At 39.7% G+C, this 24,508-nt stretch overlaps 1 protein-coding gene across 2 annotated transcripts in view; it reads right to left on the minus strand.

The window, feature by feature from the left end:
* The window catches only part of TGFBR3 (transforming growth factor beta receptor 3), a 124,896-nt gene that overhangs the window by 89,396 nt on the left and 10,992 nt on the right, over window positions 1-24,508 (minus strand). For both annotated transcript variants that reach the window (XM_072868123.1, XM_072868122.1), the window contains exon 2: window positions 20,066-20,241. In XM_072868123.1, coding sequence (XP_072724224.1) covers window positions 20,066-20,126 — 61 coding nt within the window. In that variant the 5' untranslated portion in view covers window positions 20,127-20,241. The remainder of the gene's footprint in view (window positions 1-20,065; window positions 20,242-24,508) is intronic.

A 24,508-nucleotide genomic window follows, 5' to 3' on the forward strand; every position in this document is an offset into this window, starting at 1 on the left:
TCTTCACTTTCTGTGTTAAGCTCCTGGAAACTGCATTTACAGTTACACTGTGAAGATCATCTTAGATGTAGCAGTATTAGACCTGATGTGGGCAAAGTCTGAAGTTTGAATGGTTTTAATAATTTATTAAATGGATACACTGTAGCCTCGATTAATTTACATATTTGGGACCCCGTGGCGCAGTCCTTCGGATACCATAAAATTACTTACTGTTGTTGAATTAACCTAATGCTTTTTATCCAGAGAGAATCATTTTTCAAGAAGACTGAAGGAGCTGTCAAATGCTTTCACCAGATCAGCTCTCAGTCCAAGTTAGACCTACCTCTAGCTTTCAGGGGAGGAGGAAAGGGGGGGGGAAATGCTATTTAAAAAAAGGCTGAAAATGAGGATCAGGAAGTTTTACTTACTGTGCTGGTTAAACAGATCCTGAGTAAACCCTGTTTGGATTACAAATTCTTATAATTATCCCAGGTTACTGTTATAGTGTCTTTTTATGGGACAAAATGTACGTTTACAAGATGCTACAGATTTGAAAACTATTGCACATCTCTTATTTTGCAGACAGTTTCTCTACGCATTCACCTTGCAAGACCACTGTACTATCTGAAGGCCTAAAATAACTATCACACCACACACAGCTTCACCTACGTAACTAACGAAACCGGGTGATTTGCTAAAATACCACAGTATGCCCAGGGAGAAATTTACAAGGATAGAGGAAGGGTCAATATTAAAAGTTAAAGTCTTCTGGCCATGGCAGAAGAGGTTTCTTGTACACAAATGCCCTGCAGTAGAAGAGCTTGGGATAAACTTTTTCTGGATCAGTGTGAAATGCTATCTTGCCCTGCACTCACTGAACTTTTTCCAATATAAAGAGGAGCAACCATTTGTCAGCTAGTAATGCAAAAAAAACAAACCCAACAAAACCCTGAAAATTATGATCTGCAATGTCAAATCCTTTCCTTCAAAAGCAGAAGGATTTTCATTCCAATTTGGGGTTCCCATGGGGAGACCCTGGGTGGCTCTACAGCAATGTAGCAGCTGCATCCAGTATGTCCACGCACTGTGGCCATTTGTCCAGGACTTCCAAACACCTGGAAGCAATTCCAGACCAGTAACAGTAGCTTTAACCAAGCTCTTAGATCCCAGAAAGTCCTGAACAAACAGCCAAACTCCTCTTATTCTGTCCAAAAGAAGCTTCCAGGCAGAAAAAGAAGACATGGTGAAAAAGGGCAGAGTAGACCCTGATAGTCTTGGGTAGCCTGCTGCAGGCAGGCAACATCTAACTCAAGAGGCCAGCTACACTTAGAGAGATTGAATCTTACACACAGATGAAGGCCCAAGTGGTCAAAAGCAGCTCAAAATAGGATTAAAACATGTTGTTTCTGGGAACTGCATGTATTTCAATGTCTGCATCCATTCCACCCAAGTGGCTGTTGGGGTCATGCCAAAATGACCACCTGCTGCCACGTACCTGTATTAAAAGACACCAGCCTCCCAGTACAGAGAGATGATCGGTCATACCCACCATACACAGAGCTAGGAACCGGAAAGTCTGAATCATCAACACGGAATCTGAATGACAAAATTCAAATCCTTTTCCATTATTGGTTTTTATTGTGCAGGATGACTTGATACACAATTTGTTGCGTCAAAGGAGGAGAAAGTTTTCTGATTCAGAAAGCACCTCTGATTCAGACCAGCTCTGAAACCATAAAGAGCTGTATCTATGGTCTTTAACTATAAAAAGGCTTTTAAAAACAACCAAACCAAAAAACCAAAACAAACACAGCAAACATCCACCTTCTCATCAATAACAGCCAGAGGTTTGTTTGCTGGGCACATCTGTCCAGATCAAGTGCATGTTTTTTCTCATCATCTGCTGCTGCTTCTATAAAACCGTCAATATTCAGACAATTAAATTAATATCTGTGCTCTTCAAGCCAAGTGCTTTTGGATTACAGCTATGAAAAGCAGAAACCATCTTTGCTTTTTCCTCCTAAAACTGGAAGAAATTGAACTTTGTCCTCTTAATAAGGCTGACTCAACAGGACAAGTGGAATACAAGCACAGAGGTCAAGTGGCCTAAGAAATCCCTGTTTTGAACCTCCACACAAAAAGGCTGACCAGAAGCAACAAAAACAATACCTGAACATTAACAAGCTCAGTGCTTACACCACACTCTGAAAATAGGCTCTGTTTGAAGTGTGATGTAACATATTAAACTCAACTGTTAAGCTAATACTGAAGCATGAAAAACAACCAGCTGACCCTCCACTAGTCCACAGGCCATTCCACCACAGCTCAGTGTTGCCGCCATCATCACAGTGAAGTTATCTCGAAGCAAGGTGACCTAAACCAGAAATGCCAGGTCCATCTATAAGCCTAGACAAATATTTTTCAGAGTATTTTCAAAGAGTAGAGGATCCGAAACTTTTGAAATGCCTGGACTCAGCAAAACAGATGGAGGTTTCCTAAATACATAACTATCATTTACAGGGCAGCTTAGCACTTAAGACAAATGGTTTGCACTAACGTGACTCCATGGCTATATTTTCCCCTTTTATAACCTGTTAACATTACCACCACTAATTTATAGGCAAAAGAAATTTAGCAGTTGAAAAAGTGAGCTTGTCCTTAGGCAAATAACTTGGTGGCTTTTAAATGAGACTTCAAATTAACCCTACTGACCTAACACAGCATGTTCTCTTTGAATGCTTTACACAAAAACCACCACTTAACTGCTATTCACATCTTCCTTTAAAAAAAAGAATAAAAAGAAAAAGCATATTGTTAAACACACTTAATGGAAGAGAAACTGATGGTGGGAGTACGTAATCATACACCTGGCCAGACTGCCACTGTTCAGTGTATGCCCCATGCCCTGCCTGATCTTCCACTCCCCTGAACATACTAGTCCAGCCGTGAAACACAATACCAGCCATAAACAGGAAATGACAGAGACTCACAAACTCTACTGAAATTAAAATTTCAGAATTATTTAAGGAAAATTGGGACTGGGAAGATTATTTTGTATCAGTTGCCAGGAGAAGCCCGGCGCAGAGGCACATGCTCCCTCCTCTTCCAGGCACTGCACCCTACCAGCTCCTTTCCACATGGCCTGGGGGACATGGAGGACTTTCCCAGCAGAAGCCAGCCAAAGGCATTTAGAGGTGAGGGGGAAGCCCTTATGCCTCCTCCTTCCTGCTCTCCCCATGTATCAGTGATATCCATGAACTGTACGATACAGATTTGATACCAGAAATTATGCTTCATTTCCTCCAATTCTTTCCTTCACAGTCTTTGCCTTCTACTCTTTCTTTTCACAGCTTCTCACTTCTCTTCTCAGGCAAATCCTTAAGCCTCTACAATACAAGTTAAATGACCACAAATTTATTGGTTGATATCATCACCTTGTACACCCTGCTGCATGTTCAAGAACGCCTTTGCCAGTCTTTGTTTCATACCTTTTTTCATTATAACCTCTTTGGGGCAGGCATCATTTGGGCCTTAGCAAAAGGATCCCTTGACTTACAAGCATCCAAGCTCAGCTATTCCTATCTGCATAAATACTGTGTGTCACTAGGTCATCACAACAGAAGGCCATGTTGCAGGAAGATAACAAGCGTGACGTGTTTTAACACACAAGTGTTATCTCGTTTGACCAGATACACTGTGATTGGACACGTGGTAGTAACCCAGCCACGTGAACTTTGTATGAAGCCAATTGGGGGGGGGGGGGGGAGATATGCACCAAAAAAATGTTTTTTATAAAACTAAAATGCCAGTCTTGAAAGACTGAAAGAGCTTTACCACCAGAAAGCTACCTAGTTCTTTAGGTGACAAATATATCTACATTTTCAACAAAGGTTGCTTTAATTAAATACTACCTATGTTTGTGGTTTGCTTTTTCAATACAAAGTTACTTTCTTAGTAGGCATCCTGTAGCCATGCTGTAGCCTTCAACTCAAGAAACTTTTGTCTTTTACGGGTTATCCTTTCAACCTAAAATTGAGTTTCAGTCCCCTCCTTATGCCTAGGCACAGTAGCATTCAGAGAAAAACCTATAAGCAGTATTACAACATTAAAGAACAATTTTTTTTCTTATGTCAGAAATTATTTGCAAGTTAAACTGCATGATAGACTTACCTGTTTTTTAATTAAAAGCTAATTTGGGGATTGTGTAAGAATTTTAAAACTTCTTTCCCCCTTCTAAACTGTGAGATTCCATGGGAGTTCTGTTTTCCTCTTTTAAACGAGAAGCCTTGGTTTTGGGTAGTCTGCTCTGTTAAAATAAAGAATGTCTAAAGGGCATTATCCACACAAAGAGCTGGAAGTCTCTACCCAACTGTGTTCATTATCTCATTATACGGCCTAATTCTGTAATGTGTTTTCTTTCACGATGTGATAATTAGCTTTGTGTGTGTTTGTTTTTAACAAAAACTTGGAGATACCGGAATCTTTTAAGGAAACGGTGAATCATTTTGGAAGGCTGCGTGCAATAAGAGTCAAAGTTACAACCCTTCCTAGATCTTACAATTTCATGGCCTCCACTTCCCAAAGGGATCTGCTCTTGGATCCCTGCTTTTAGGAAAAAAACTCCAAAAGAATACGAGTACCAATAAACTGGAATGTTCTGGTGAGGAACATCTCAATATACACATTCAGAAAATGAAAATTCATTCTAAATAAGCCACAAAATCCACAGAGAGACCACATGCTTTCCTCTCCATAGAGGATTCAAATCATGGTAATATACTTGCAGCTTAATCAAGTTAGGGCCAGCAAGTATGTATACTGTAACACAGCCAAGTCCTGAAATCATTACCTTAACCCCAGCATACATGCTGAACACTTTAGCAGCACATACCACCTTCAACTCCCATTGAAATCTATAGATTCTTGTGGGGATGCTGGTTTTTTATTATCTCACAGGGTCAAACTCTTAGTCCTTAATCAGGCAAGAATCCAGATGAGGTCCATGGGAGATCTGCCAGAGAAAGGACTAAATGGAGAGTGAGAAAGGATGACTCTAAACAACTTGGGAGCAGATCTTTATACAGAACAGAGAGCATGCATATCGTACGCCTGATTCATAGGGAGTAATTTAGCTCATGCAGATGGCAGCCACATGTAAAAAGATTTGGCCGTATATATCCTATACTTGCGCCTCTTCTTCATTGAAAAGAAAGGCTCATCACTGGACAGGCATTATTTCAATTATCTAAATGTAAATTTTGACAGAATGAGTCCAGTAATGAGATTTTCAAAACTGTTCAAAAGAATATAAATTGAATTGTAAAATAAAACACTAACTAGTACCCTTGAGGTTCTTCTCTGCCCTCCAGACCTCCACCAGAAATTAAACAAACCCCACACCAAAACAAAATCATTCTCAACAAACAAGTAAAATTGCTCACTTATGAAATATCTCTCAAAAGGCTATCTGCAATATGAGCCAGAGCTCTTAAATGAATTACTAACCAATGTGTCTCTTTCCGTTTCCCTTGAGGTAAAGTTTTGTTTAAGGAATTTCTTACTAAATGCTACCACTCACTCACCTTCTTTCTATCTAGGAAACAATTCATGCTCTGCTCCTTGCACCCCTTCTTCCCTTCCAAAATACAAAAAGGTTTTCTCCTCCTTGACTTCCTTCTGCTCACTTCTTTCCCTATTAAGCATGTGCCCTTTGTTTTATCCTAACAGATTTCTCCCCATATAGTTCTGACACGAGCATTTGAAGAAAAGGAGAGATGTGGTTCTACGAGAGTTAACAGAGTCCGAATTTTGTTAATGTACTGACCAGCTGCTTGTTAGCTATAACCAAAAAGAGCATGCACATTGGCAGTTAACTGTTAAACACATTTTCAAAACTATTAATAAGTTGAAAACAATTCAAGCCCTGGACACAAGTACAGCGTATACTCCCAGGCGAGCATCAGATATAAAAGGAGAACTGAGACAGCCTCCATATGAAATCACAATGACTCTTCTCCTCAAATAATCTTTTATTGACTTTTGCTTTTTTTTTTTTTTTAAAGGGAAGTTGGGGAAAGGAGTTTTAACTCAGGAAATAAGTCATTTGTGCCCAATGCTAACATAGCCTTTATAAGGCATGTATCTTAGTATCACTGCTGCCTGGAAAAAACTCTCAGGGAACCTCAGAGCTGATTCAGGTTTCACAAAAACATAAAATGTTCACACGCACATCTGAAGCGCTTCCCTTGCAGAGACCCCACAGGTGCAGAAATCCATCTCCCCCTATGGCAAGGGTTCAGCTCCCGTTTAAGGGCTTGCAAGAGCCCCCTTGACACTACAGACAGCAGGGACTCACACAGGGAACCCGAATGCCAGTGATGGAGTACAATTCACTGTCTTTTCCACAAAAACTCCAGATGCTCCTTCTTGAGCAATCAAACAAATAAGACTTCAGGAAAAAAATGCAGGTAGATTCTGTAAAAACTAACCACAAAATATCAACTAAATATAAAAGCCTGAGGACGTTCATGCTGTAAAATCACAGAAGCTTTCTTGCCACATGACTTAACTGGAAGGAGACACCTCAGGGAGCAGGGCGGCTTTTCCCTTCCAACAAAAAGACAAACCAACAGCCCAGCCCTACATACAGGGTGAGCAGTGAGAAACCTTACAGTGCGACTTTCAAAGTGACTTGGCAACACTTGGAACAGCGTAACTCTGTTTTCAAGTACAATCAGTAAAGGATAGTGTTATTTAGAAAACAGTCACAGTATCCTGGAACTTACTAGATGTAAAAGAACTTTGCAGTGGAGTCAGCAGCCTGTGGGGCCTCGTACATGCTTTGCAAGCTTTGAAACAGTCCCCCAGAAAGGGTATTAAATAAAATGAGTAATATCTCTTCCTGCTAAACATTAGAGGTACACGTAAAAGCTATCATTGAGTCAGCACTTGGTGGTGGCAGTTCATACAGTAAAATTTGTTTTGCTGGAATTTATAACAGTCTGAAGGTGGCCACTGCTATGCATCTCACATACCTAGATATATTTTTTTAAATTACTACTATTATTTTTGTAGAAGAAAATAACATTCAGATTACCCATTTCAATGTATCCATAATTGGGGGTAACATCAGGTTTTGATTTTGAGGAAAAAAACAAGAGCTAGGGACTGTCCCAGCTGACAAAAGTTAGATATTAAATAAATGGCATTTTAATACAAACAAAAAACAAGCAGACAAAGAACCTAATACAGGTCCCAGTTAAGTCACTAAGGTTTTTTTCATATTGTTTGGTAGGGTTTGGATAAGCTCAGATGTTTCAGACTTTCACTTGCTAGCGCTGTAGCATAATGCACTGAGTGTGAAGGGTTCCAGCTCAGAGTCCTGACAAGGACTGCTACCTCTCATTTATTTAACAATTTTAATATGAAAAGCATTCAAGTTTCAACATTGCATTGTATAATGGTGCATTTCCTTTCCATCATGTATTGTATATCACTGTTGGAAACTCTGCTAAGTTGGCAAACCCCATGTTAACACCATTACACGAACAAAAAGCGTTTCTGTCAGCTTTTCATGTACTTTTGGGTAAGAAGGTGGTAGCTATGCCAGTAACTCAAATCGTTTTGTTGCTATATGCTCCAATTCTGGCAGGACACGTTTTACTTGGTGGTTGATATCTAACTGTGCCACCAGGTGAACCACAGATCAAGTTACTCAAAATACGTGACAATACTTCGATACTCTGCTTCTGTAAGAGGAAATTCAGTTTTGATCTAGTACAAACATGAGCTGCTGCAAAAGAGGGAGGCTCCACTACCCCTCCACCCACCTTCAAGGGTTCCTGTGTTTGCCCTAGCAATCATGAAGGTGCAGGGAAAACCAACTGCTCTTCTAGGACTTCAAAAGCTCTCACATAAGCACACAGGAGCCAGGCTGAAACTTGTTCTTCCTATCAGTGGACCAGTGGTTAAACTTCCATTCCCTTCAATGAAGTTAACACCCATTATTCTACTAACATCTCATGAGATTTGTGATAATTTACTGGCCGTACAGTGCAGAGGCAGCCTTAACATTACACTGCAAGGGAAGTTACTTGGTTAAGTGTAAGCCTGACTGTATCCCTGCTTTAAAAAAGCCACCCCCTACTGATCAACTGAAGAGTGGTACCAACATTTCCTAATGGGATACAAACAACTGAATAAACAGATCCTCCCCATCGAGGTCAACACAGACCTGACTCATCGTAAGAGCGGAACAAGGCAGAGCAGTTCAGCAGTCCCACTACTCTCAGCCCTACTACCCATGCCACAAGCTTGGCTGGAAAAGAACAACAAAGTTGTTCTTGAGCACAAACACCCTCTTCTCTGGATAACAAGACTACAGTAACAAATCAAATACATTCAGAAATAAAGCATGGAAGTGTACTTTCATTCACCAATTCTTTAACTGTCCTTGATATAATCATTAACAGTTTAGTTAACCACCTAGGACAGTCAACTGCAGTTTTCATTCACCATAAATGCAAAGAGAGACCCCATATATAACCCACAATACATTGTTAAGCTATTGTATGAAAAAAAAATGTTTATATTAAAAACTTCCAATGTAACTGCACTGTTGTATTTAAATGTTCTTAGATTATCCAGGAGATTACACGGATGGTTGTTTAAAAAGTCTGTGCCAGCTACTCTATGTGTATATTAGGAGCATTACAAAGGCATCAAATACTCATTAGTGGTGAGATCACCCTAACTAAGAAAACATACTAATACACATCTTGGATACAGGCAGTTACAGTGAGGTATTAGACACAGGAGGAAGAACGTAACCCCAAGGGAAGGGGGGAGCAGAAAGCATCACACTCATTGCAGGGTCCCACTGAAAGCGAGTCACAGCGTGAGTCCCTTCACTGGCACTACAGCCCTTGCACAGCAGGTTCCCATTAAATCTCTCTCTAACTGTACCAGCCATGGCCTATTTAACAAAATAGTGTGGAGGACCTAACAAGAAGTGGATAGGAAGAAAAAGCAAACAAATCCCTGTATCACAAATGGAAGAGGAATATCAAAAGACTTCAGACCAGGACAACTGTATTGTTACCACTTCACGACATGAACCCTAGGACTAATTCCATTAAGGAAGAAGGAGCTGTGCTACATTGCTCTAAAACTTCTGCCATAAATTTGTCCTAGAGACGTAAAGTTATATGACCATCTCAGGATCAGACACCTACTGACCGGTTTAGAAAGGGATTAAATGGCAGAAGATGCAGCAACTCTGTGCAGAAAGTTACGGTCTAAACATGAACCCTTTCCAGTTGCGGGGGCTTGTAGCCCGCGAAGCGGCAAACTGAATCCCCAGAGACGCATTCCAGCAAGGGACCCCACCAGGGAGCACTGGGACACCAGCATACAGGCTGGCACCGAGGAGCACTAGAGAAAAATCATACCCCTTCTACTGGAACAGAGTATTGCTCCGCTCAAAAATTTAATGAAAGCAACCGGAACAAGGAGACAACACAGCTATCAGAACTGAATCAACTTAATTAGTTCAATCAACTAGAACAAAAGAAATGTTTATTGCTCTAAATAAATTAATCCAGTCCACTAGGCCAAAAAAGTATTGATTCATTGCTCAGAAGTCCTCCCTAATAAATCCTGATTTCACTCTACTTTTTCTTTGAGCAATCTTGTCAAATCATAGACAGATACAGTTTTATAGGTCAAGCATTCATGTCTTAAGTGCATTATTATTTCTCTGGAGAAAGAGGGAAGCTACATTCTAGGACTCCTGGACAGAGGAGAAAAAAAAAAAGTTATTTGTTAGCAACCTTTACTTGAAATGTCTTAGACAATTTTCGTGCTGAATACTTTTGTGTAATGCTTGTGTGATGTTGAAACAAACAGAAGAATTAGCTGGTTAGGTTTTCTCTGCATACAGGAAGATTTTAACACCACCATTAAGCAGCTCAATACTCAGAACTGTTTCATTAGAATTCTTTTCTCCTGAATCATATCAATAAAGTTGAAGTTCGGTCTGGTATTCATAAGAGCTGACTCACTACTCACCGGCTTCTTGCTGCAAATGTATTTTTGAGGTCCAGTAAATATAACAGAGACGTAGAATTAAGTAACTTTAGTTTTTAAAATTCTTTTATTCAAAATCAACCATCACAGAGAGTCTTAAACATTGTTTTACTTTGGGCATGAAATTGCTTAAAAAACCCCTAGCTTTGCTAATTTCAAAAAATAAAAGAGAACAGAGATTTCAAGAGAATTGACAAGCAACAGAACAGGGTCTTTTTCAGGACTGCTTTTATTTTTCTGCTACTGGCATGAAGCATTCCTTATTCTGAGCATTTTAGTTACTTTTTTTTTTCCTGTTATAGAGACTATTACTAAAGTCAGTTAGCTAGCCTTTTAACAAGAGACACTGGAGAAGCATTTGCCTAGGTGTTACAGTTTAGACAACTGTAATCTTTTTAAAAACCTGAGAGTCCTTCCTATGATGCATATTTTAGCTCTCTTACTTCCATCTGTGATGATACATGTTATCATAGAGAACAAACATTACTGCTGGGAGAATGAAAGCGAATACAGTGAACAAGATGGCCACAAGCACTATTTCAGCAAGAAAAACAACTACTACTGGCCTAGTTCCAAAAAGCAGCTGAGAAGTAATATCCAAGGTTATCTCTGCAAACAGTTTTCTTGCCAGTTTTCTCAAATACCTATTACTTTTTCAGCTTGAAGGTGAAAATATCCCATAGAATAATTAATTATGGCTTTGAATTCATTAGTGCTATAAAAGGAAGTTTTGCCAGACTGATGTAGCATTTCAAAGCAGAAAATGCAGAAAAATGGCAACTCTTACAGATTACATAGTTTAACAAATCATCTCCAAAGATGAAGTCTGCCCTAATGCAAGAAACTGAATCCACATATTAAACTTCTAACATGTTGCTCAAACTGTGCATGGGATGTAATGTAGTCCTACCTGCTGTTGTAAGTTTTCTTCTACTGATGCAAAAAGAGAGTCACATTTCACCTGAAAATCCTTTTGCCTACAGCAAAGTAAGAGTGGTCTTATATTTCCCACCCCCTTGCTTTGAGTATGACTGATTCTACTTCCTGTAAAAATAGTGATTTTTTTTTTTTTTTTTTTTTAAATAAGGGTTGACATGGCAGGAAAAGAAAGAGAAAAGAGAAGCAGCTCCATCAGTTAAGACACTCCTCAGGACATCGTAACTAATTTATAACTTGCCAAAACTTCAACCAGCTTGTTCCTTATCCGAGATCACAAAGAACTGCTGCTGTTCAGCATCCATTAGCCTAAACACAAGCAAGGCAGGCAAAAAGTCTGACAGACTTCTAAATAAAACCTTTGCCATTTTCATGCCTCCAAAAAAGGGCGGGGGGGATGTTTTGAAGAATTAATGAGATAAGAGCAGTTAGCACCAATGTGATCCAAGTACTTTAAAGCTATTATGTTAGCCCTTCAAACAGTCCGGCATGGAAGACGATGGGGCAGAATGCATCTGTTTTACATATCAAGAGATCTCGACTGAGAGATGAAATAACTCATGGCAAGATCACAGAGAAAGTCACTAATCCAGATACAAGCCTTTCATCTTTCAGTCAAAAGCCGAGGCTCATAGGTTAGTCCTATGCATTTAATACACCTATGGCCATCAGGCCATGAGGACTCCCCAAGAAGAACCGATCCAGCCGGTGGCCCAGCCGTCACTGCGCTCTTCTCCAGGAGTCCCTGCTCATGGCTGAGGACAGGCCACAGCTGGGAAGAATCGCTCTGACAGCCCATAACTCACTCCACCTTCTCCCAAGGGTCCTTCAGAGACAGGCACTTACATTTAGTCTCCACGCAGGGTGAACACACGCACGTCGAGTCACACAGGGCAGCTGTGTGTCGGCTGTATGAAAAGTGCATGTCAGTCAGCGGGCAGAAGACTCCACCGCGGTCCTCAGACAGAGCAGAGCTGGCAGCACACCTGCCCAGCAGTGCCCTGAGCCACATGGAGGTTTTGTGCTTTGGAGCAGACGCTTCCCAAGAGTAACCAGGAATCACCCATTTGGACTAAACACACACACCACACACACAAATACATACAATGTGTGGCTATTGCTGTAAAAGTTTCTCATATTCTACAGACTTCCTTAAAGCAACACCAAATATGCAAACTGAACTATGTTAAGCTAAGTCAGCAATAGCTACATTTTCAAATAACCTTTTCGCCTTTACTCACTTTCATACCATTGCTGAAGCCTAAGGAACCACGACATTGTGATGCTAAGTGGCCATTTACTCCCACTGATTTTTACACATTAATGAAAGGCACACAACCTTGTGAAGGAAAAAAATATGTCAGCTTGACTTCATAGCTTGAATCGTAATAGCTTGAGGAGAATCTCTAGTAGGACATACGTTTTACTGCTCCATTTAAATGGAAATTAATAATATAAAGGAAAATTCTATTTATTCCAAAATAAATTGCACCAACCATCCTTTCCAGACACAAGGCAAGGTTGGTGATTTAGGAAGTGAAGAAAAAGACAAGAGGGCAAGAAGTGAAGATAACCACAAAATCAATTCTTCACCCACTCTTGGCTCCAAGTATTAAGTAAAATAAATACATTAATAAATTAAAACCAAAACAACAAAAAACCCCAACTCCCAAAACACCAAACCTGTTCCAGAGGAAAGTTAACTTTTTGCTGAAGAGGTAAACCAGCAACAAACCTTACAAATGTTTCCATCGCCTAACCCTGAATTCCTTTATTTGTTACTTCTTCTATGCACTGCTTCCAGTAATGAGAGAGTAATGACATTTTCAGTTTAGTTCTTTCCATCCCTGACAGGTAAAATCCCTTTTTTATTAACTGCCTATTAGGAAGTCCCGCAGTGTAGTAGTTGCCAAATAAGGGAACAATAGCTCCATCTTTTATAAAGTACACTTAAAAATATGATGAAAAGCATACTGTGCTTGAAGCAGCCGCACTTTATGGAATTATTAAAAACCTTTGCTTTTGCCACCTGGGGTCAAAAATTTATCCTTGGTGAAATTCCATTGACTTAAAACAAGTTTACACCAAAGAGGAATGCAACTCAATGCCTTCAGGTAATGAAACATGGCACAGAGTCTTTGTGCTAAATATATGTTTTTTCACTCCGAATTCATCTCTCCTATGACTTACAGCCCGAGGGACTTCAGTTCCTTTTGTTGTCATTAGCTACAGAGGATGAAATCATTTCTCTTCTTTGAAAAGGAATATATCTGGTCCCTATATTCTCTCTATACTGTAACGTAACCAGTAATGAAACAACAGTGTTGATACATGCAAATATATTTCCGTGGAAAAGCCTATCAAAGAAAAAGACTTCCAGAAACTCAATACATTTTTCATGTGAAAGTAACAACTGTTTTCCTAATAGCAGATGCTCCATTTCTTCTTGAGACACCTTAGGATCACATTCGGGAATCCTGGGTTTGGGGTGCTACAGCCCTTGGAGCCTAATTCTTCCTGTGGCAAGAGATAAAACTGTGCTGTTTGATGCTTGCACAGGCCCTGCTTAGTCCAAATGACAGAATTTATATTATTTTGCAGCAAAAGAAACAAGCAAGCACAAAATACACTTATAATTCTGTAGAGACAAGGTAAGCAGGGTCAACATATCAATAGCCGAGATAATTTTGATGGGAGAATAATTTTAAAACAGGAAAAAAAATTAAATGGTAAATACATACTAGTTAGAAGACAATTTTTTTTTTTTTTTAGGTATGTACCAGAGTACCTACCACTTCACTCTGCAGATCCTTGGGCTCAGAAATCTTCTGTACCTCTCCTTGATGTTAGACAAGACGAAGTACCATCTTTAGTTAACTATGTCCTTTTCACTTCTTTATTAATTAAAGGGATCAAGGGTTTGTGTTAATTTTAAGACAAGTGACAAATAGAGAAGCTAAGAAAGAGTTAACAAGGGCCTACAGTAGAGAAAGGATATTAAAAGATCTACAAGCAAAATCCTAAATCCCAATTCCCTTCAGAAAACAAAGAATTATTTTTAGCATGGTATTTATAAAATAATTATGCGATGCTTAGAACTTGTTAAAGACTAGTCTCTCTTCAAAAAAAAGCTTGAATAAATTTTCTTAGGAAGACAAGGATTAATGCCATTCACCATTCCATGCCATAAATTTTTTCGCAAAATTATTTTTCCATCAGTTGAGGACTTCCCTCCAGAGACACTCAGTAATGCTGCCATTTGCCCGCATCTATACAATTCAAGCACTGCATTATGGGCTTGATATTTCTTAGAATTCCTTTGGCATCGTCCAGAGTCAGTTTTAATCAAAGAACCAGACTTTCATGCTTACTGATAAATGCTCTCGTTCAGCAAAGCACTTAGATATATGCTCAGTTGTTTTGCTGAATCAGGACCCACAACCCCACATCCTACTGCTCCATGTGGGTGCAGAACTCTGCTGAAATTCAACTGTTTATAGTTTCAGAGCCTTGCTGATCCAGGAAAAACACAGTGTGCTGAGTTCAAGCCATTCCAAGTCTGTGATACTATTACCTCTTCTGGAATATATAACCTTTCTCTGTATCCTGACACTCAAAAGTTCTTCAGAATTTTTTGTGCGGTTTTGGAAGATAAAAATACTATTTATGTATAAACCAAACAGAAACGACACAGGAGCTGACTCAATTGAGTTGGTTGAGAGACAGACAGAAGACCAGATTAAAAACTTTATTTACACAGGAATAGATCACCAAATGGCAGTGCTGAAGAAACATTAATTCAGAGGACCTACAGATTTAGTCTAGCTTCCCAGTTTTGATCAGTCTTTGTATTTAAACTGCTCACTTAAAAACATCATTTATGCTTGAAAGTTATTACTTCTTTTCGTGTGAAGTTAAGATTAACTATCAATTCTTTATGTATCTTTCGGCTTCTCAAAGTTATCTCACCAAGCTCACTGACATGAAGTTAGGAATTCATCATTTGGTTCCCTACCAGATGAACATCTGACATTAAGATACTTCAAATCACCATCAGGATACTGAAAGGATTTTAAAAAAAAAAAAACAACACCCAAAAAACAATTTCCACCTTTAAAAGCAAGTCAGTGGTTCCTAATTAGTATTTCTTAGAAGTGAGAGCATGATAGGCTCTCATTAAAAGAGCATGGCCATTCCCTTACAGCCGCTACAGGAGGGCCCCCAGCCTTTCTGACCCGAAGCGTGGCAGCGGCACAGATAGAAGGCACGCGAGGCACAGCACGTGAACCAGCCCTCTGCTCCTCTAACTCTTCTCTGAGCTTGCAAGTCCTTAAACACTCTGACTACTGGTTAATCTCATCCTCGAAAAGGCTTGCTATCCAGACCATAAAGGGACAGGAGTTACTGGGCGGTTTTTCAAGGGAGGCAGAGGTCGGCTGGTTATGAGAAAGAACTGAAGGAAGAGGAAGATGGAGGGTGAAATCTCTATCCATTCAAAAGTTACAACCGGTCTGGGCTCTACTTCAGTCCTAATAATTAAAGGGCCAACCTCTGTCCCTTGGTTCTCATCCTCTGACCACAATTTAAACAAACAAAAACCCCCACACCTCTGACAACAAGTACTTTGAGGAAAAATAAAACTTACAATTTAATTACATCTGGGAAATACCCAGAAAACACTGTTTAAAACGGAAGGAAATTTGTGTGAGTGAGTGACTCCCAGCATTATTTTTTTTTCAGATCACGTCCTTCACCTTCCAGTGGAAGGACTTTCTATTATACTTTGAAGGATCCTATATTGCTTTTGAAAACACAGTGTTCAAGGTCAGGGGAAGTTCCTCTTTAAAAAAAAGATGTCATGACAAGGCCTGTTCCTTCCTGTTTTTATGCTTATTAACACGGCACCCATCACCACCATATCTGGGGGGCACAGATCCAAAAGATACATGAGCTTACAAGCAAACAGCCTTATTGAAAATGTAGCACACATGCTCTGAACAACTTAAGATTACTTATAAGAACAAGTATGTAGAAAGAAAGAAAAAAAAGCTAGGATAACAATACAGTAGAGAACCAGGGAATAAAGAGCTGTTGAAAGAAAACCAGAGAGACAGATCTAACGTGAGCAGATAAACCAGCATGCTCAGTATTACAGAAAATAGGTAAATTCTTCAATATATCCCATTGTTGCAGTCTCTCCATCAGCCTGACCACAACCATGAAACTCTATCACAAGGAGAGAGGTGCCTACAAGGTAAGCAAAGGCAACACCAAATGTCAGGGGGTTGAGGGAAGGAGAACATAGCTACATGGGCAAATTCTGGTTGGTACCAGATGCCACAGCTGTGCTGCTCTGTCGTCAGCAGGAATGATTTGCACCACCGGAGGATCTACCCCAGAAGGCTGGAATGAGACCCTTGGCCAGTGCAGATCCACAGGCTGTTATCACCCTTCTATCTTCTTTCCAGATGAACAGTAAGGCAGGAAAGAAAAAGGAAAAAAAAGTTTAAAAAATTTTCCCATTCCTTCATGGAAGAACCTGTCTTGTTGAAGGTTTGGCTCTCAGGGTCTAGGGCAGGTATGCGTTTCAGCTGTCCTAAGACATTTTATCAAGACATACATCATGCACCCAACTGCACAAATTTGCCAGCAAGTAAAATAAATATGTTTCAGCCTTTGATTTAAGCCACATTAGTACAGAATATTTTTGCTCCCAAGACTACAAAGCCAGATTTGCTTATGAGGTTATCCAAGGCTGTAGCATGTGCAGTTCTGAGTGTTTGTGTGGAGTTCCTACTGCAGGTTGCCAGACCTTAGTTTAAGCCCACTTTAAAAACATAATTCCTTCAGATAGGCAAGTAGTTTGCCAGCGATTCTCCTCTGCATCCTGCCTTGGACTTTCCATGGGGAAGAAAAATCTCACAGTAATCAAGATTTTCTTTGCAGTCTTTTTCTGTACAATTGAAACTGCATAAATATGAGCTGACAAGGAATCTGTATACAAGCTAAAAGTAAATCAGATTCAGCATTTAGCTACATACATCCGGGCAGTAAGAGGAGGTAGAGAAATAGGCAAATATTCTTTTAATATTTATACAGACCATTTTCAACGCAAAGTTAGTGAGGTGTATTCTTTAAGCTATTAGCATGAAAAACATGCAGTTTTGTGGCTCAGGTTTGAATATGCATCTCTGTGTATCACGTTTTTTTCTAACTCAGTTTTTTTCTTTTGACATATATTTAACACATTAGTACCTTAAAAAGCAAGAATGGAAAGAAAAAACACAAAACACATTCTGTCTAGAAGATCACCTATATCTGAAGAGATAACAATGCTGAAGATATTGGAAAGTCAGCAACAAAACCTAGACCAATAAAGCAGTGTCAGTGTAGGACTGGCAAACAAAAGAAAGGTGTGCTCTCCTGCAGCAGCCTCACTGCTTCAGAAACGAAGAGTAAGCTGGAAAAAGGCTCAATATATAAAAATCAACACCCTAGGGAGGTGGCATGCTGCCCCCTGCCTCCCCCAGGCTTCACCACAGGCACGCAGGGATTTTATTTATACTTCTTAGCTTTATTTATACTAGTATGTTAATGGTTCAAGCCCGAAAAAGTGCGGGTTCTGTACACTGGCAATTAAGAGCCAGGCCTGCGGTACCCTGGTCATCATGCTGACAATAGCTCATGGGCATCAGCCATAACTTTTTCCACACATGACTAGAACGCGTTGCTTGCTCCCACGCGTATTTCACCTATAGCCACAAACTCCCTGCATTTAAAGTATAATTGTTTGGGTTAACAGGATTCAGTGACTACTAACAGAAAATCTTTGCAAAAGCTCTATCTAAATAACCTTCAGAGAGCTGTCCTTCCTCAGTTGTAGTTATATCTGCCCAAGATTGATCTCCCTCTCCTTCATCAGAGTCCATCAGTCCTTTATTGCTCTTCTCTTACTGTACTCATGATACTCTGTAAAGGACATTAACTAGTTGTTCTCATTAAGAATTTATTGCAAAAATAAAAAGCATGGAAGAAAACCAAAACCCACAGGACAGGCACAGCCAGAAACCACAATGACAGTGCTTCCTCACCTCCCCCTAATGAACTGTGACCCTTTCTACCCCCTTCAGCTATCTTCTTCCCATGCAGAGAGTAGGAAGAATCAGTCTCCAAGAAAGAAGTAAGTTTGAGACTAGCCCTGCTCTGAGCAGGGGGCTGGACTAGACTTCCAGAGATCCCTTCCAGCCAAAACTATTCTATGACTCCACTTATGAATAAGCATCTGATCAAATCCAAACTTGTAAGAGTTTATTTCAAGAATAGCTGCCAGAGGAAAACACAGAATTGGGGAGTAAAACCAAAAAAACCACAATAAACTTCGAGACAGACATACTAAGGTTACTGAACACTGAATAACTTTCTAATAGTAATACTATGTTTGATAACACTTTTAAATTAGTAGGTTTTAATTAAAGCTGGCATTAGGAGATAAGCTGACTTAGGCAAGCAATCTCCTCAGCAGCAAAACTGAATTGTGGTTGTGAACAATTAAAACAGTTTAGATTTTCTACACTGGCGCTTCCTTTTAGAGTAGATTTTTATGCATCTATAATGATTCAGACTCCCTCCAAGTAATCGCTGTTCTCAGCCAAGACCAGCATTCATATCCTCAGCTCAAGTCACAGACACACCCTCTATTGCTGAAAGTTCATCTGTAATGAAGCTATTGCAAAATGTTAGCATGTACTATTAAATAATCGAAGTTACTAATGTTGGATGGATGCCTCCAGGAGGTCAACCCCAGAGAAAGTCCCACAGGCTTGAGGGCTTGAAACAACATAATTTTCCATGCTGATGATGAAAGGAAGCCAAATTGTAACACATTTAATTGCTCAGCCCTGTCTCTTCCAAAGCTGGTCATCTTTTCCACAGTGAGGACATCTCAGATTTAAGCAAGCCATCTGTCCAGTGTCCACTTTTCCCACTACCTCATTTTGACTGTATATCCACTTCGCCTCTTCTCCAACGACCCATGCTGTATGCAAGCTGGACACATAAGAAGAGGCTTCCCCTTGTAACCACAGGAAGAACTCTGACAAACAAACATACTGAGAAGAATCACTTCAGCACTTGAAGAAACTACAATATAAGCTAGGTACTTGAACTCCACAGATCTTTCCTTTCTCTGTCTTCCTTTCTCTGCAAGTTATTGCAACACTGTTTTAAAAATCCCTGTCTAGGACAAAACATAGGATAGGAACAATCCCCATAAATGGCAATGCATCCTCCTAACCTATGAGACCTCCAGTAACTCTGACAACTGTCATTAAAAGGTCTTTACCATCACCATTGACAGTTAACTTTAAAACAGATTAGACAACTGTCAGGAATGACCGAGGTGAGGTTTATCCCAAAAGGGAAGGAAGGATGGACTCAGTGACCTATTACATACCTTTCATACTTATTTTTGGGAGATTCTGTCACAAATTTCTTTTTATAAGCTAAGTAATCGGAATTTAATTCCAGATTACACACCCTGAAGGCAGCACTGAGCTGAGCTGGTACGCCTGTTCAGCCCAGCTCTAAGAGAGACCCTAGCTCGGGTTCCGAAGAAACAGCTTCACCAGCACAACCCTGCACCTGGGGTAGTAATTCCAGCCTCTCAACACAGCTAATAGCTCAGCCTAAGCATCATGCTGGCAGAGCCACCCTGCTTCCACTCCCAAAGGCTTCCGTGGCAACCTTTCCCTTTATAATATATGTGCACCATGCAACTCCCTTTTTAAAAAATAAATAATTACCAAAATAATTCACATCACTGCTGCAGTTCTTTAATGATTTTAAGAGGGAACATAGGTGCAAGAAGACTCTCCTATGGGAACAGCATTGTCTCTCACATCACCATACCAGCACTCATGATCACAATAGTTTTATATAAAACCTAGACATAAATATAAACTTTAGCTGACCACATTTTTCCAGGATGAAAAAGTATTTTTGATCAATAATTCTGAATATATACAATAAGTTACACTGAATGCATGATTTACATAATGCCACCTACCTGCAGCTGCAAAGCACAAAATCATCAAAGCACACACCGAAGTCACACAACTTGAAGACATTTTTGCAAACGCTGTATCTTCTCAAATCAACTCCCTTTGTAGCTCTTCATGTAGATTTACTTCCTTTGAAATTTGTGGTATGCTTTGAAATCAAATCTTCCAGACTTTTAATTGCCTACAGAAAAAAGTAAAAATAATTTTTAATACAAATATAACTTACAGAAATGTTACTAGATATTTAAAATTGTCTCTCCTTTAACAAGAGACACATTCTTTCTTAAAGGACTACTAGAGGAGTGTATTTTATATTGCCAGATACCCCAGGTAGTGATAGCTTAGTACTCTTTCCTCCCTGTATTTCAGCACTTCTTTGCAGCTGCTGCTCTTTCATATTATCCATTGTGCAAGTTGTGATCTACTTGGAAGTGAAATCCCAGAGTCCTTTCTGTCAACTAATACTGAAGTCCTGCTGAAGCCTGCCAATGGTACTCATAGCCTCAGACATGTTTATTTTAAGTATTCCGACTTTCTCTGGGACATATAAACATTTGTTTATTTATCTGCTGCTACCTTTATTATACCATGGAGAAACGTTTCACATGTGCCCTAGCTGGTTAACGGGTAACACGATAAATTTAACTTATCATTTCTCAGTATCACAAGTTCTGAAAAAATTTCAAGGCCACTTGATGCTAAATATAAATATAAAGCTGTTCAGAATCTTTGTTTTAAGAGATTTCAAGACATGATATAACAAGTCAGTAAAACAACTTAAATGTGCTGTATAAATAAATGACAATACAACAGACGCCTGCAGGCATTAAAAATGTCAAAAATTCTGACCCCAGAATACACACTGCAGATTTTTGAGGGGAAACACTTACTACATGCACAATATCCTCTTACACTTTTTTTTTTTTTAAATCTGAGTCATCTAGATGTATCAAATCAGACTATGGACCAAGTAGGTAAGGAACCAGAACATTGGTATCATATTCAATGAAATAAAAATCTTATCTACTTTACTTCACTACCAGCCTTCAGGAGCAGAAGACAACAGATGGTGCCTTAGCCACCACACACTCACCACAAAGCAATGCAAGCTACTACAAACAACCATCACAGGGCTCAGTGATAGCAAAATGCTGAGTCAGGACCAAAATCTAAACCGTGACAACATGGATATCATTTAAAAGGTTCTTGCTGACATTAAAATGGAATGAAATATAAAGTCAGACAAAACCAGGGCTAGGCTCTGTTACACACCATCTGCCATGCTGTGCATGATCAGAAGTCTGCACAAGGAAAACCTGCACCTAGACCTGCACTTCAAGATACCTGCTGATAGCACTCCTACGTCTACATGGAAAACACCAGAAACAACTTTGCAGAATTTCTCCACAGGTTATTCTGCAGAGGCAGCACTGCCCTGTGTGGAAGGAGCTGCAGCTACCCACCAAGAAAGGGCTGTCAGTGCCCAAGGCCAGGACCAAGGCCTCCAACAGACCCTTCACTCAGCACCCAGCACCTCTGACCAGTCTCGGCGGTGCCCCAGATCCCACCCGCGCGGGACGAGAGCCCAGGAGGGGCTCTGCGGGCTGCTGGGAGCACCCAGGCTCCGCACTTCTGCAGGACAGAAATGTACAGGGCAAGGAATGCTGGATATCTGTCACAGCACGGGGTTTCATGCAGTTCACTTTCAAGCTAAGCATCCCATATAAGAAGCACATTTGCTTTTGCTTCCTGTTTGCTTTTGGCACACAATATTTTAGGTTGAAATTCTGCTACTGGTTCTTTCCCCTGTGTACCTCCTCATTGCCTCCCTTACAGCGCCTTAGAAACATTGTCAGGTAACGGCGATGAATGAAGGAAACCCTTAGAGAAATGGTAACTCTAGTAATGCTACCTAGTAATCTTTACCTCCTACCTACTGGTGCTCAATCTGCGGAAAAGGAGTTTACTCGACTCTGAAGAGGTACGCTTATCACTTTGCACAGTGTAAACAAGATCTGGGTATCTTGTTATCTGCCATTCACGAAGTTGTGTATGATTAATGTATGATTAGCTATCCCAAACTGGAGATTCTTTTCCATCAGAGTTAAATTAGATGAGACTATCACTATCTGTGAAAATACTTAGTCATACTAACCTAAAACCTTGGCCTCAAAAATTAAGAACCTGTGAAACTAACCTGGGATGTTTAAAATAGCCTTAGCCACAAAACCCCCCCTCAAACTGCATTTTTGTTCTCTTCCATGCATTCTCCTTTTTAAAACTGGCCCTGAACTTAAGAATAGATATTAATTAATCTAAGAGAAAAAAATGTTTCAAGAAATAAACAAATACCTGCTTATATATCATTCATGTAACAACATCAGTTCTGTATAATTTTTCTTATTCCATCTTAAAACATATCTCTGTTGCTGAGGTTGAATGTTTCATCACTTATGGGTTCTCTGGCATAAACTAATCTTTCCACTGTTTGGTAGGATCAATACATTTAAAAAAAATGTTAGGTGAGACTACAACACTATCACACAACATGACTGAGGTAACAAGACACTGCAACGAATTTCTATCACTAATAGCAAGACAAACAACACAGCCTCATAACGCAGCAGCAGTCCACCCTAAAACCCCAAACAAGCATGATGTACCTAAAGATTTCTTCTACGACATTTTGTAGAAGATGAGTTCATCTTCAAGAAAAAAGTTCTGGAGAAGGATGAACTCAGACACACAAAATCAACGCTGGAAACAGCTCAAAACAGGAAAACCTCAGAAAATGACAGCTTCCTTGGGCAATTTACAAGGCTTGTAAAAATTATTCATCCTGAACCTAATGGAAGCATTCAATGAGTTCCTAGATACCCTCATCTCCCCCTAGAGTGTAAAGTTATATAGCTAAACCCTCAAATCCATGAGGGATACTGAACTTTGTGGTAAATTAAGGCCAACCTTCATTAAACAGAAATAATGAATTGTTGACAGGAGTGTTGGACAATCCTTTAACACAGAAGCTTTTGAACACAAAAATCCAAATCAAACAGGTTTAATGCCAAAACGGCAAGCCGTAAGGAATTTACAACAGATATTGAACATCATTTGGGAAGTCAAATGTAAGCTGGAATCATCTGTTGCTATTTCTCTAGATGAAAAGAAACCTAAATCTACTCAGTGAGAGTATTAGGTTCCTAACTCAATTTTGAAATGCTGCCATAAAGAAAAATTATCAAATACAGCAAATCATGAGGTTTCCAGCCATTGTTAGCTATAAAAGACCATCATAATGTCCTGCAAGATGTCATATGTGCAAAGAGGCAATGAATAAGCATTCTGAAACTTGAGTTACTGATGTATAACCATTTCATCAACAACGAACAAAAAAGAAACCAGAAAAAGAGCAACTACAGCACATATGCTCAGTAACGTACTAAATAGGAAAACAAGACATTACTTAGATCACTCTTCCATCAGCACAAGCCTCTCATTCTTCAGTGACATTTTTATAAGGCACACAGTTGTGCAGAAATAGGGAGCACAGCGAAAGAAGTGGAGATAAAGCGATGCTGCTGAGAGCAGCTGAGCATCCCATTCCATGCTGACCACCGAAGTATGTTAAAAGGCCAAGTTTCGATTCGACTTTGATTTGGGAAAGATTATTTAAAAGGGAGAGAGAATACATACACATTTCCATCTGCATGTAAAAACGAAAAAGTGATTTGATTCCTACCGCAACCTACTGACCAATAACATTTACAAGGTATGACTCGGAGCAGGCACTATACCATCGAAAAAGCCCTGGGCTTCTACTCTGATACTCACCCTTCATGAGCTGGCAGTAACAGACACTTAAATGAAAATTAGGAAATGCTTTTTAAAGGAAAGGCTCACTCACCTGAAGACATGCATTCAGAAACTTAAAAAGGAGGGCAAATTTCAAACCTTGAAAAACAATGTGAAAAGGTGACAAACCGACAGCGAGTTTCGTGAATGTAGGATTGATGATATCCAAACTGCCAGCTACACAGCAGCAATTCAAGTCAAAAAGCACAGATGAAAATGCTACTAATAATTCATTTAAGAATAAACCTACTAAGCAGGCAATTGGTCAGTATTCTGGAAAACCTGATCATCGTCACCTATGACAGAAGTCAGCTATGAAGCTGCTATTATCTGACCATCTGACAGTACCAAAGAGAAACAAATAAGAAAACAGGTGAGAAAAATTCAGATGTGGTGCAAAACATGCCTGATTTTGCTTCAGTGTGAAACCTGCTGTCACTAGAAGACTATGTGAAACCTGCAAACTAGGAAAAGTTGAGGCAGTCCACAGAATAGGGGGTCATTTCCTTTGAAATAAGAGAAGAAAGCTGTGCAAATGGATCGGGAACCTAAACTATTTATCCAAGAAGTAAACACAACTGCTAGTCAATTTGAGA

Source organism: Ciconia boyciana, chromosome 7 (genome assembly GCF_034638445.1).
Source record: "Ciconia boyciana chromosome 7, ASM3463844v1, whole genome shotgun sequence".
NCBI lineage: Eukaryota > Metazoa > Chordata > Aves > Ciconiiformes > Ciconiidae > Ciconia > Ciconia boyciana.